This window comes from Hypanus sabinus, chromosome 12 (assembly GCF_030144855.1).
Source record: "Hypanus sabinus isolate sHypSab1 chromosome 12, sHypSab1.hap1, whole genome shotgun sequence".
Taxonomy (NCBI): domain Eukaryota; kingdom Metazoa; phylum Chordata; class Chondrichthyes; order Myliobatiformes; family Dasyatidae; genus Hypanus; species Hypanus sabinus.
Genome location: NC_082717.1, coordinates 54,358,917 through 54,373,464, shown reverse-complemented (window position 1 = coordinate 54,373,464; position 14,548 = coordinate 54,358,917). Strand labels below are relative to the sequence as shown.

Sequence of the window (14,548 nt, the reverse complement as noted above, 5' to 3'; positions counted from 1 at the left end):
TTCTGAATTCCAGTAAGAAGAGCCCCAGAGCCATCAAACACTCTTCATATGACAAGCCTTGCAATATGGAATAATTTTCAAATCAAATTCAATTTTAATTAACGTTCAACCATACATGAATACAGCCAAACAAAACAGCACTCCTCTGGGGTCAACGTGCAAAACATACACCGAACAAGAATCAATATAGTCATATAAAAAAACATATGTAGCCCAAGTCCCTGAGTGACTTGTCCTGCGGATTGATAGTGCAGTTCTTGGCAATCCAGCCTGTCATTCTGTACACTGGAGGGTGGAACTGACAGGAGAGGCCACACCCCCAAGCCAAGCATAGGCATTTTGTTACACTGCCTTCTGCATCTCCTTTCCTGGACTGCACCAGCAGGCTAGCCCATGGCTTGAGGCCTAGTCCTTGATATAACTGTGGCCACACAGTTTTCCCTGCCGTCTATTGCACCACCAAACAAGAGTAACAGGCCTGTAGCATCTTACATTATCATTGTTCAAAAGGGTCTTGCAATTGCAAGAGAAACCTCCAAGACAATCACCCACTGTAACACTGCAGGCTGCATTTGCACACCAACTTCCTGTAGTGAGCACCAACACAGTCTGCACCCAGTTTAGCTACTCTGAACCCAAACCAGTTCCTCTGACTCCCCGTCCAGCTCCTCCAATCAACAAGCAGTTCACTGATTGGGTGGACATGCAGTAACGGAAGTTCTTTGAGTCCAGCATTGTCTTGCAATCATTAAAAAGACATTAAATAAATTTTTTAAAAAACACCTTTGGTTGGCCCCTGAGAGGCTGCTGCATCTGTATATGCTGCCAATTAACCTTTAGGGAATCCTGCACAAGTCCCTTTGCACCTCAGGTTTTTGGATTTTCTCTCCATTCAGAAAATAGTCTATGCTTTTATTGCTTCTACTTAAGTGCATGACCATACACTTCCCGACACTGTATTTCACCTGCCTCTTCTTTGCCCATTCTCCTAATCTGCCTCAGTCCTCCTGTAGCCTCTCTACTTACTCAAAGTTACCTGACCCTCCACCTATCTTCGTGTCACCCGCAAATTTGGCCACAAAACCATCAATTCCATCATCGAAATCATTGACACATAATGTAAAAAGAAGCGGCCCAAAACAGACCCGTGTGGAATATTTGGGGTAAGAACTAGTTAGATTAAAAAGATACTAGTCAGTCAGGTTCTAAACAAGAAATTCTAAACAAAATGTTGTTGTAAAGTTCCACCTGGAATATTCTGTTGTTTTTAATTTGAAAATTCTACTTTTCTTTCAGGTTTACTAAGCTCTTTGAAGAAAAACAGTATCAGGCAGCTGCAATATATGTAGCGAATTGCCCCAGAGGCATCCTTCATAATATGGAGGTCATGGAAAAGTTCAAGGGTTTGTTCTGTCTTTTGCTTATTCCTGTGTTTTATGCTTTTACCATAAAACCTTATATCAACTATATGTTTTCCCCTTGTGTCTTCAAAGTCAAGAATAAAGCATTTGACTCACTGAGTTGTACCATGTTCTGATTTTGTTCCAGACTCCAGCATCTACAGTACCTGGTGTCTTCAATAATTAAAAATGTATATTTTAAAGATAGGATGGATTTGAAAATAGAATAGTTTAATAATTGAAAATGTAAAAATAATGAGAAAAATAAATTAACGTACTACATCTTTGAATTGCTGCTTTTATGCCTTTACAATGCAGAAAAACTGATGATCTGCTATTATATTGTTTGGAAATTTCCAATGGTTCAGCTCACTTAGTTCTGTTTTTGACACTACTTCTAAACTCACCTAGGCACTGCACTCCCTTTTACATTCCCATGATCTTTTTGAGCTCATCTGGACCACATTTCCCCTCTACTTTCAATGTAAGTGCTCCTTTTAAACTCGCTGGGGCCCTTTTACCACATTCCTTTTAAACCCATCAGGACCCCAGTTCACACACTCACTTTAGTTAGCCAGGTTTTGTTTCTTGAGTTCCCTTTAAAATTATGAGTCCCATTTCCCTTTTTTTTTAAATCATCAAGACCACAATTCCCACATTCCTTTTAACTAGCCAGGTTTTGTTTCTCAAACTTACCTTAAACTCACATGGTTTGCTAGAAAGGTTATATTATTATATAACATTTTTATACAAAATGAATTATAAGTGTGTGGGTGTTATTAAGAGAAATAATACCCAGCAGTCCTGAAAATATTCCAGTCAGGCACCATTAAAGTCTCAAAGGTACCAGTTAATCAGTTTCACTTTGTTTGCATATTCATTGGAACTTTGCTTGCACAGAATGTAATTGTAAGTGATAAAGAATTCATGTTACATAAACGTGAGTGCATCATGTTTTGTTAAAATTATTGACTGAAATTTTATGTGCATGTTTGACTTTAAACCATCACAACCATCTTCCTTTGTGCTAGGTATGATACCAACCTGTGGAGGGACTTTCCCCTTATTTGCACTGACTGAAATTTAACCAGGGCTCCTTAAAGTCATAAAGTAACACAGCATGAAATCACACTCTTCATCCCTACCTGTCCATGCCGACCATGGTACCCACCAAGCTAGTCCCACTTGCCATTGTTTGGCTAATATTTCTCTAAACCCCTCTTATGCATGTACACAGCCAATTGTCTTTTAAATTTTATCTCAACCACTTTGCTACCTCATTTCATGTATGCACCACCCTCTGCATGAAGAAGCTGCCCCTCGGGTCCCTTTTAAATCTTACCTTAAATCAGCGCTCTTAGTTTTTAGTTCCCTTTTCCCAGGATAAAGACTGTATGTGTTCACCCTATCTGTACCAGAAGACCATAAAGTGTAGGAGCAGATTTAGACTATTCAGCACATTAAGACTCCTCCACCATTCAGTCATAGTTCATTTTTTATATATATACCCCCCCCCCTCAGATAAAGCAGGTTGAGAATCAATCCACATTATCTGTGACCTTAAATGGGATGTTTTTGTTCTTTGAAAAGCACATTAAAATTGAACACAACAACTGGAATTATTTATATTTCACTTAATTGGTTCATGTGGAAAATAAAGGAATCAGAATCAGATTTAATATCACAAGCATACGGTTGTGAAATTTGTTAACTTTATGGCAGCAGTGCAATGAAACATTAAGTATATAAGTAAAAATATGTAGTGCAACATAACAGAAATTAAAAATCATGAGGTAGTGTTCATGCGTTCATTGCCCATTTAGAAATCGGATGGCAGAGGGGAAGAAACTGTTCCTGAATCGTTGAGTGTGTGCCTTAAGGCTTTTGTATTTCCTTCCTGATGGTAATTGGACATGTCCTGGAGTGGGGATTCTTAATAGTGGACACCCCCTTCCTAAGGCACTGCTCCTTGAAGATGTCTTGGATTCTATAGAGGCTGGTACCCATGATAGAGCTGACTAATTTTACAAGTTTCTGCAACTTATTTCAATCTCGTGAGTAGCTTCTCCATACCAGATGATTATGCAGCTGTCAGAGAGCTCTCCATGGTACATTTGTAGAAGTTTTTGAGTGTTTTTGTTGGCAAACCAAATTCTTAATGCAATATAGCCGCTGCCTTGCTTTCTTTGTGGCTGCATCAGTATGTTGCATCCAGGTTAGGTCCTCAGAGATATTGATAAGGATTGATAACAAAAAACTATTGCTGAATGATGGAAACCAAAATTTTCAATTAGTTTCCATGCATATATACTGTGTTCCTGATCTACTGAAGGGAAAGGAAAACAGAATGAACTTTGAAGTCTACAGAACAAGCTATTCTTGATAATAAATTTGGTAACGATGCTCACCAATCAACTTGCAGATCTAAAGAAGCATTATCAGGACAAAGGAAACAAAGGCAATGATTGAGAATTGTGGATGTACAAGGCTCCTTGATGACTTACTCAATCAAATGCTGCCTTGTCAAGGACAAGTTACCCTTCGCTTGCCTTATCAAGGACAAGTTACTCTTTGCTTATGGATTTTAGCTTTTTTGTCTATGTTTGAACAAATATAATGAGGTCAGGAGCTGAGTGTCTTTGGTGGAACTCAAGCTGATCTCTCTAAGTAGTTTGTTGCTAAGCAACTTCTACCTGATAGCACTATGTTGATGATTGAGGGTAGACTAATGGCCAACAATGCTAGTTGGCCAATTTGGATTTGTCCTACTCCTTTTGACAGGACCTACCAAAGCAACTTCCACATTATTGGGTAGATGCCAGTGTTGTAGCTGGAACAACTAGAACAAGGGCATGGCAAGCTCTGGACAATAGTACTGAAGTTGTCATGGCCCATAACATATGCTGCATCCATTGTCTTCATTGTGCATTGTCAGTCCTTGCACAACAGTGCTATATCTTGCTTTGTTACAGTGAAAGCATCAAGCTGCTATGCTAATTATTTGAATGGTTACCCTGATAATGACAACAGTTTTTCCTGCTTTCCATTCACATGAATTGAGATTGATCAGCCAAGAGTTATATGGCAGGACCCGAAGAAGACACTATCATTATTGTATTCATTCTACATTTTGCACTGACACAATTTTCTTACATTTTCTGATACTATTTTCACAGCTGTAGCAATAATATAGATCTTTTCAAATGCAAGGTTGAATATTTTTTTAAAAGGCCTTTATCTTTCTGGAGTTGCAAATTCTGAACTCATAATGAGATATATGGCACATCTGAATGGTGACTAATTTATGAAGTTAACTCGTGGACTAACATCAAATGTCTAGCAAAGTCACACACGGGTCTTTTCAAAAATGTTCAATAGAGGACTATGATGGGTAGAAAAAGATACAAATGGCAATGCTAGGCACAGTGAGTGATATCAAAGGGGAGTTTCTCAGCACTTGACATGAAGCCAGTTGGCCATTCTAGTCAGTTAGAAACTGATCTGCATACATCCAACCAGCTTCTCTTTAATTATGCTGGATTCCACTATTTGAATAGGCCTCAATGCTGTACAATCCTTCTTCCAGTAGAATAGAATACTTGGCAGAAATCTCAGTGGGACTATTTTGCAAGAACCTATGTCCTCCATCAAGGAGTCTATTCCTATCTCCCAGTCTCTGGATCTGTGTGTAACTGGCAAGGTCAGCCTTTATTGCCCATCCTTACACAAACAAAAGAAAATCTGAAGGTTGCTGGAAATCGAAATAACACACACAAAATGCTGGAGGAGCTCAGCAGGCCAGGCAGCATCTATGGAAAAGAGTGACAGTGAGCTGCTTTCGTGAACTGCCATGGTCTCTTTGAACATTAGAAAGGTCACAACTGCATAAGTTTCTAAGACTTTTCAGGAGGGCTAGTTGTTAATGTCAGAAGACAAACTAACATCTATTACAAGGCTTTTGTCACTTGTTAAGAAAATAACACCCCATTCAGGGATAAATTACTTCTTCAAAGTGAGGATGTTCTGTAACAAGTCCAATTTTCAGGTAGTTAATTGAAAATATATGCCTTAAGGCTGCAACAAGATGAGGCTTTTCCTTGTGATAGAAATATGCTGCACTTGTCCTCAAGATTACAAGATTTCATTGCTTACTGGCATTTTATGCCACCATTGAGTAAAATATAGGGTGAATTATTTGGGTAAATTGCACCAAAAGGTTGATTAGGTGTGGCATTTATTATTGACAACACAGAAGGGGCAAATTTTTTCACGATGACAAGGATATCATCAGCAAGGCGCTTTGCAACTGCCATATGAAGACTTCTGACAACCTCTTAGCTAGAACGCTGTGGGAATCAGGGAAATGTGGATGTGTCTATCTCCAAGTTCCTCTCCCAGTCAAACACAATGGAAATATTACTTCTTTGTTTGAGTCAAGGCCTTCAGTTCCCAGATTATTGTTCAGTAGGACAACGGATGTGTATTGTTCCTAGTGGAATTGAAGCCCCCTCTTCTTATTTAGGATGGACTCCGTCATGATAAGCAAAATAGTCTCAGATAGATCCAGTTGGCCATGTCTTCCAAGAGTCTGTCTGAGCTGCTGCCAAACTGATGACAAAGTGAAGCATGTCAGAGATCTGCTTTAATTTGTACTTGTTTTCCCTTCTATGAAGCATGGTTAGGCTTGTCCTCATTCTCCATTATGATGCAGCTGAGTTAAAAACATAATCAGTAGTACTTGCTAGCCCTATATTTCTCAGGTTCCATCTGAAATTTTAAAATGCAAGAGATTGTACTTGAAAATACAGTTCAGGTTATTTGTGTAAAAACTTACATATTACAATTATTTCCTCAGCTGTTACAGAATATGAAGGGTATGTTTCTCCTCTCCTGCATTTCTTTGAGGCTGTAATGAACTCCTTTCCTGCCGTCAGACATCCACCTAATGCAAAAATGTCATTAGAGGGAGTTAAATGTGCATTGATGCACAACAGACAGGATCTGGTCATACGTTGGATCATACAACAAAGGTAATACTCTTTGCTAACTAATATCACATTATTAATAAAACTGTTAATATGGAGCAAAGGTTGGAGAACAAAAGTTAAATTTAACACAGCTGATTGGAAACCAGAGTAGAAAATTAGAACCATTGTACATTACAAGACAGAAACAGGCCTTTTGGTCCTTCTTGGCTGTGCCAAACCATTTTTCTGCCTAGTCCCACTGACCTGTACCTGGCCCATATCCCTCCATACACCTCTCATCCGTGCCTGTCCAAGTTTTTCTTAAATGTTAAAAGTGAGCTCACATTTACCACTTCATCTGGGAGTGAACTTCATTCCACACTCCCACCACACTCTGTGTGAAGAAGCCCCCCCAATATTCCCTTTAAACTTTTCCCCCTTCACCCTAACCCATGTCCTCTGGGTTTTTTTTCTCCCCTAGCCTCAGTGGAAAAAGCCTGCTTGCATTCACTCTATCTATACCCATCATAATTTTATATACCTCTATCAAGTCTCCCCTCATTCTTCTTTGCTCCAGCGAATAAAGTCCTAACCTATTCAACCTTACTCTGTAACTCAGTTTCTCAAGTCCCGGCAACATCCTTGTAAACTTTCTCTGCACGCTTTCAACCTTATTAATATCCTTCCTGTAATTCAGTGACCAAAACTGCACACAATACTCCAAATTCGGCCTCACCAATGCATTGTACAACCTCACCATAACATTCCAACTCTTATGCTCCATCCTTTGCTTTATAAAGGCCAATGTACTAAAAGCTCTCTTTACTACCCTATCTACCTGTGACACCACTTTTAGGGAATTTTGTATCTGTGTTCCTAGATCCCTCTGTTCTACTGCACTCCTCAGTGCCCTACCATTTACCTTGTATGTTCTACCTTGGTTTTTCCTTCCAAAGTGCAATACTTCACACTTGTCTGTATTAATCTCCATCTGCCATTTTTCAGCCCATTTTTCCAGCTGGTCCAGATCTCTCTGCAAGCTTTGAAAACTTTCCTCACTGTCCACTACACCTCCAGTCTTTGTATCATCAGCAAACTTGCTGATCCAATTTACCACATTATCATCCAGATCATTTATATAGATGACAAATAACAATGGACCCAGCACTGATCCCTGTGGCACACCACTAGTCACAGGCCTCCACTCAGTGAAGCAATCCTCCTCTACCACTCTCTGGCTTCTCCCATTGAGCCAATGTCTAATCCAATTTACTACCTCACCATGTATACCTAGTGACTGAATCTTCCTAACGAACCTCCCATGTGGGACCTTGTCAAAGGCCTTACTGAAGTCCATGTAGACAACATCCACTGCCTTCCCTTCATCCACTTTCATTGTAACCTCCTCAAAAAACTCTTTAATAGATTTGTTAAACATGACCTACCATGCACAAAGCTGTGCTGACTCTCCCTAATAAGTCCCCATCTATCCAAATACTTGTAGATCCTATCTCTTAGTACTCCTTCCAATAATTTACCTACTACAGACATCAAACTTACCGGCCTATAATTTCCTGGATTACTTTTAGAGCCTTTTTTAAACTACGGAACAACATGAGCTATCTTCCAATCCTCTGGCACCTCACCCTTAGATACCGACATTTTAAATATATCTGTCAGGGCCCCTGCAATTTCAACACTAGTTCTTCTTCAAGGTCCGAGGGAATACCCTGTCAGGTCCTGGGGGTTTATTACTCTGATTTGCCTCAAGATAGCAAGCACCTCCTCCTCTTCAATCTGTATAGGTTCCATGACCTCACTACTTGTTTGCCTTATTTCCATTGACTCCATGCCAGTTTCCTTAGTAAATACAGATGCAAAAAAAAACATTTAAGATCTCCCCATTTCTTTTGGTTCCATACGTAGCCGACCACTCTGATCTTCAAGAGGACCAATTTTATCCCTTACTATCCTTTTACTATTAATATAGCTGTAGAAGCTCTTTGGATTATCCTTCACCTTGACTGCCAAGGCTACCTTATGTCTTCTTTTAGCCCTCCTGATTTCTTTCTTAAGTATTTTTTCTGTATTTAAAATCTTGTAAATCTTGTATTAAATATCTTGATTCTTGTATTAAAATCTTGTATTTAAATTCTGTATTTAAAATCTTGAATTCCAACTTCCTCATTCAGAAATCATGGTCAATAGTGAGAGGTAGTCAGAGAATTATCATTGAGCGTAAAGGATTTAATGAATTTGGAAAGAATAAAGCATAAATAGTGCTGGAACCAGGAAGGTAAAATATTGGTCACAAGAGACATAAATATACACAATTTTATATTTAAATCAGAGATTGTTTTTGTTGGTACCAGTCAAGAAACTCGTACATACTTAATGTTATCATGAATCAAAGTAGCAATAAAAATCAACATCAATAAACAAATGTGGACTAGTATTTTGGATTCATAAAATAAAAGGCCAATTGCATTGGGATGAGAGTGGATCTGGTATAGGTAAATGAGATCCAAGAAGAAAGGTTGGCTGAACTCAATGTAGGTAAGCCACTAGACCAGGCATGGGCAAACTACGGCCCGCGGGCCATATGCGGCCCGTTACGCTTTTTAATCCGGCCCGCAGAACTTGATGAAATCATATTAATAAACCTTGTTAACGTTTTTTCCCCGCAATTCTGGCATTTTCCCAATAGATGACGCACTCTATATACATTGACCTTTGTTGAGGTGCAGCATATTACTCCACATTTGCGCTTTACTCTTTGTTCGGATCAACCTATTTGTGTGAACAGGCGTTCAGCGTCATGAACATCAACAAAGCCAGCCACAGATCCAAGTTAACTGACCAACACCTCAGATCCATCCTGAGAATCGCCACAACAAAATTAAATCCAGACTTTGATGCGCTGGCTAAAAAGGGAGATCAACAACACTGTTCCCACTGAAATTAAAAATAAGTTTCTTCCTTGTGTTATGTAAAAAAATGCATTTGAAAATATTTTTTTCAATAAGCCTTACATGTTACATGTCATTTCTGTTAAGTGATGGACATGAGTAGTGCGCAGGTGCACGTACGTTCTCAAAATAAAAAATGCGCTCCAGATCAAATAACGCGCTCCGCATACTGGCGCGCTGTCACTGTTCTGTCTTTGTGCTGGTCATTGTTGAGTTTTGGCACAGGGGACAATTGAATAAGAAGGAGCAGGACAAGTAGACCTGCATCTCCTATCGTTTTTGAAATAAGGACAGTCAGGAGGAGAGAGATGATGATAATATCTTGAAGGAGAACAGAATTTTCAGTGCTTTAAAATAATAACTGTTACTATTTAAAAAGCTGTATTTTATTCATTTAATTTTCAGTGTTTTAAAAGTCATTTCAATAAATAGCTAAATACCATGGGACTTCAAAGACAGATATTTTGTTGTAATGCGTTTGTTCATTTTCAATTGAAATTAAAGCACATGTTTTCTACATTTCCCATGATATTTTATTTTCTCTTATGAGGTGTATTACCAAAACACTCCGTCCATCTGCTCCTGGTCCGGCCCCCCTGTCAAATTTTAGAACCCTTTGTGGCCCACAAGTCAAAAAGTTTGCCCACCCCTGCACTAGACAAAACAGGATGCATCTTAGGAGTTTGAAAGACTGAAGAGTAGCAAGTATTTACAGGCTTGATCATAATAGAAAGGATTTGCTAGCAACTATAGGCCAGTTGAACTTCATTGGTGTAAAGGTATTGAGAAATATTTAATCTTATTCTTAATCATAAATGACTGGAGAAAAAAATGGATTAATTAAGGTAAACCAGAATAGATTTGTTTAGGACAAATTTGTGTTTAAATAATTTAATAGAATTATTTGATGAGATAATCAATATAGTTCATGAGCATAATGTAGTGTATATGAACTTCCAGAAAACTTTAGAAAAGGTGCATACCTATAGGCTTATCAACAAAATTGGAATACTTGTCACTTAGAGACATTTATAGCATTATGGCATCATTGGCTTAATAACATACAGTATATTATAGGGTCATAATTAAAGGCTGTTCCTTGAGCTGGAGGAAGATGAATAACGACTTTTTTCCAGGTATCAGTGTTAAACCCAATATTGATCTAAAGTTTAGAGTGAATGTCATAATTCTACATTCACAAAACTCTTGAATATTACTTATATATAAATAAATATATCCACCAATTGTCTTTCCCAATTGAGTCAGTGGTAAGGAAAATTGAGACTGTGTAATCGGCACTACATCCACAACCATGTACACCTCTGAAGGTGAATATTGTCCTGACGAAGGGTCTCGGCCCGAAACGTCAATGGTGCTTCTCCTTATGGGTGCTGCCTGGCCTGCTGTGTTCCATCAGCATTTTGTGCATGTTGTGTGAATATTGTCTTACAAGGTTCTCAATTTATAGATAAATTTTACATCCAAAATCCTTTTTGATACTTTGAAACATTATTTTCTGTTGTTATCTTTAGATTGACGTGTTCTGAAGCTCTGGGAGATGTGATTTACGATTATGGAGATTCTGAACTGCAAAGCTTAGCCACATGTATGACATTGGCTCAGAATGTCTACAATAAATGTGATGTGCATAAGAAAGCTGTTCTCTGTATGTGCAGGCTTGGGGAGATTTCTGGGGCATTGGCATATATCCATGAGTCCAAAAAATTCAGCTTAGGTAAGAAATTAAGTAATTAGTTATTTTCCTTTTAATAATTATTATTGTAATAAGTATTTCAATTGAAATTTGCTTCAAAATGTAAACAACATATGCAAATTGCAATATCTCCACTTTCCCAGTTATTTACTTAAAAAGTGAAATGCAGGATAAGTTTGTAATGGTGTGTGTGTATATATATATATATATATATATAGAGAGAGAGAGAGAGAGAGAGAGAGAGAGAGAGAGAGATAGATATATGCACACACAAAATAGTTTTGTAGATAAGTAATGTACGCAAACATGCATTATATGACACTTTAAAGGTACTAGTTAGAAGCAATAGGGGAACTAATATTTTTGGGCGAATCCTTTGAATTGTTTTCAGTACCAGCTAGAACTATGTCAGACCATGTTTCAGACCATTGAAGTTTCATATGGACAGCTTCATTATACAAATAAGGATGTACAGTAAACAGCAGCAGTTATTAGGAATTTGGGCCTGGAGACATGATAGATTTCACATTCCTCTGGTTCAGTAAAGGCTACATTAGCTTGAATAGATTACCAACCATACATCAAACCAAGGGTTTAGAACTATGTCTGTGCATAAAGGGTAAACTCTTTGAGACAGATTTTGTTGTTCTCAAACAACAGGACAAATTGGGATTCAAGAAGGAAACTAACGCAATCGTCTTCAGCCAAAAAATCCACGACATTAATTCTAGGTTAATATGTATATGGAAGGCAGAATAGCATTAGAAATACTATACATGCTATTTTTATCATTTCTATTGATTTAATTATATTCAAATTGCTGATTCTTATAAACTGGGCAAACCTCACTGAGCTGCATTTGAAAATAAGTTTAAAACTATTGTAAAATGATCAAAAGCGGGGAAATTTCTTGATTATTGAGAAAATCCCTAATATCCTATTTCCTGCATCTCTGTTTTATTGGGGCCAATATTTACCATAATTTGCCTTTTTCTCCAGAAACATAGACTCGTTTCTCCAAAGAGAACATTATTACATTTGCCTTACTTGTTTGCTTCTTTCTTAATCTGTTTCATTTTCAAAACCTGTCCCTATCATGCTTGCTTTCTAAGTTCAAATTTTTCTTTGCAATTCACTATATCACAGATTTCATTGGTCCCAAATAAAATGACAAATTAGAAAGCAAGTCTCAGTTGCTGAGGAAAATTATGACATTATCAATATATATTTAGGTTATTTAGGGAATGAAGAGATAACTGGTTTGTGTTGAATTGCAAAAGATCAGTGTGATCTTATTGAATAGCAGAGTAGGCATTTGAGACCAAATGACTATTCTGCTTCTGTTGCTAACATTCTTCCCTCCTTGAGAAGTGCTATGGATTCAACTATGGTAAGATAATGGAACCCTGAATAACTCGATTGGTCCTAAATTCAGAAAGGAAGAAAAAGGAAGCATATGTAAGGTTTATGAAGCTGAAGTCAAACTGGCCCTTGTGGAATATAAAATAGTAGGGAAGTATAGGAAAGTCCATAGGGGGCCATGAAATGTCCTTGATGGGCAGGGTCAAGGATAATTCTAAAACATTTTAGACTTGTATTAAGAAAAAAGGATAGCCAAGGAGAGGGCAGGTCCATTCAAAAGTAAAGAAATAATTTGTGCTTGGAGTCAGAGCAGGTGGCTGAGGTAATAAATGAGCATTTTATGTTGGTATTTACTGAGGCGAAGGAATTGAAAGATACTGAAAACAAAGTGGGACACACTAATGTATTAGGACATTTCGAGATTGAGAAGGATATAATGCTGTGTCTTTTGAACAACATTAAGGAGGATAAGTCCTCATCTGATGGCATATATTCCAGAATACTGAAAGAAGAGATTGCTGGAGCTTTGATAAGGACCTGTATGTACTCATTAGCAACCTGTGAAATCTTAGGAGACTAGAGAGTAAGAAATGCTCTTCTGTTAGTTAGTTAAGAAATAGGAATAATCCAGAAACCTATAGAACAGAGAGCCTCACATCTGAATCAGAATCAGGTTGATTATCACCAGCATGTGACGTGAGATTTGATAACTTAGCAGCAGCAGTTCAATGCAATACATAATCTAGCAGAGAAAATAATAATAAATAAACAAGTAAATCAATTACATATGTTGAATAGATTAAAAAATGCAAAAACAGAAATACTGTATATTAAAAAAATGTGTGGTAGTGAATAAAGATTCAATGTCCATTTAGGAATTGGATGGCAGAGGGGAAGAAGCTGTTCCTGAATCACTGAGTGTCTGCCTTCAGGCTTCGTTACCTCCTACCTGATGGTAACAGTGAGAAAAAGCCTTGGGTGCTACAGGTCCTTAATAATGGACGCTATCTTTCAGAGATACCACTCTCTAAAGATGTCCTGGGTACTTTGTAGGCTAGTACCCAAGATGGAGCTAACTAGATTTACAACCTTCTGCAGCTTCTTTCAGTCCTGTACAGTAGCCCCTCCATACCAAACAGTGATGCAGCCTGTCAGAATGCTCTCCATGGTGCTACTTAAGAAGTTTTTCAGTATATTTGGTGTTGCTGTCACATCAGCGATAGGGAAGCTATTGGAGAGGATACTGAAGGATAAGACTTTTTTCATGTTTGGGAAGGCATAGCCTGGTTATGGACATTCAGTATGGCTTTGTGCGGGGCAAGTAGAAAGAGTGAAAAAAAAGATTTATCAGGATGCAGCCTGGATTGTAGTGTATGAACTAAAAGAAACCTCAGGTTTTTTCCAACCTAGAGTGTTGGGGGCTGAAGGGAGACCTGTAAGACCATAAGGTACAGGAGCAGAAGTAGGCCATTCAGCCCATCAAGTCTACTCCTCCATTCAGTCATGGCCTGATGCATTTCTTCCAGTCATCCCCACTCCCCTGCCTTCTCTCCATACCCTTTGATACCCTGCCTAAACCAGAACCTATCTACCTCTGGCATAAATGCATCCATTGACTTGGCTTCCACAGCTGCACATGGCAACAAATTCCACAGATTTACCACCCTCTGACTAAAGTAATTTCTCCACATCTCTGTTCTAAATAGACGTCCTTCAATGCTGAAGCTGTGCCACTTTGTCCTAGACTTCCCTGCCATGGGAAATAACTTTGCTGTATCTAATCTGTTCAGGCCTTTTATTCAGAATGTTTCAATGAGATCCCCCCTCATTCTCCTAAACTCCAGGGAATACAGCCCAAGAACTGCTAGACGTCCCGCTTATGCCAACCCTTTCATTCCTGGAATCATTCTCATGAATCTCTCTGAACCCTCTCCAATGCTGTGGAAAGCGGTCAGTGAGTAAGTGGGCCAGTGAAGGAGTGGAGCTTTGAGGCTTTGACTCAAGAGGCTTCGACAAGAAGAGGTGGAGGACGAGCTTATTCCCAGTTAGTCTTTACAATGCCTCCTGAGACGGTGATGTGCCTCTTCTGAGAGATGTGGCAGTCTTGGGGGAACCCCCCTCTCCCGCAGTCACATC

At 38.5% G+C, this 14,548-nt stretch overlaps 1 protein-coding gene across 4 annotated transcripts in view; it reads left to right on the top strand.

Annotated features, from left to right (window-relative positions):
- The window catches only part of LOC132402892 (clathrin heavy chain linker domain-containing protein 1-like), a 73,990-nt gene that overhangs the window by 17,882 nt on the left and 41,560 nt on the right, over window positions 1–14,548 (top strand). For all 4 annotated transcript variants that reach the window (XM_059985951.1, XM_059985953.1, XM_059985952.1 and 1 more), the window contains 3 exons: window positions 1,297–1,403; window positions 6,256–6,430; window positions 10,869–11,071. In XM_059985951.1, the coding sequence (XP_059841934.1) occupies window positions 1,297–1,403; window positions 6,256–6,430; window positions 10,869–11,071 (485 nt within the window). The remainder of the gene's footprint in view (window positions 1–1,296; window positions 1,404–6,255; window positions 6,431–10,868; window positions 11,072–14,548) is intronic.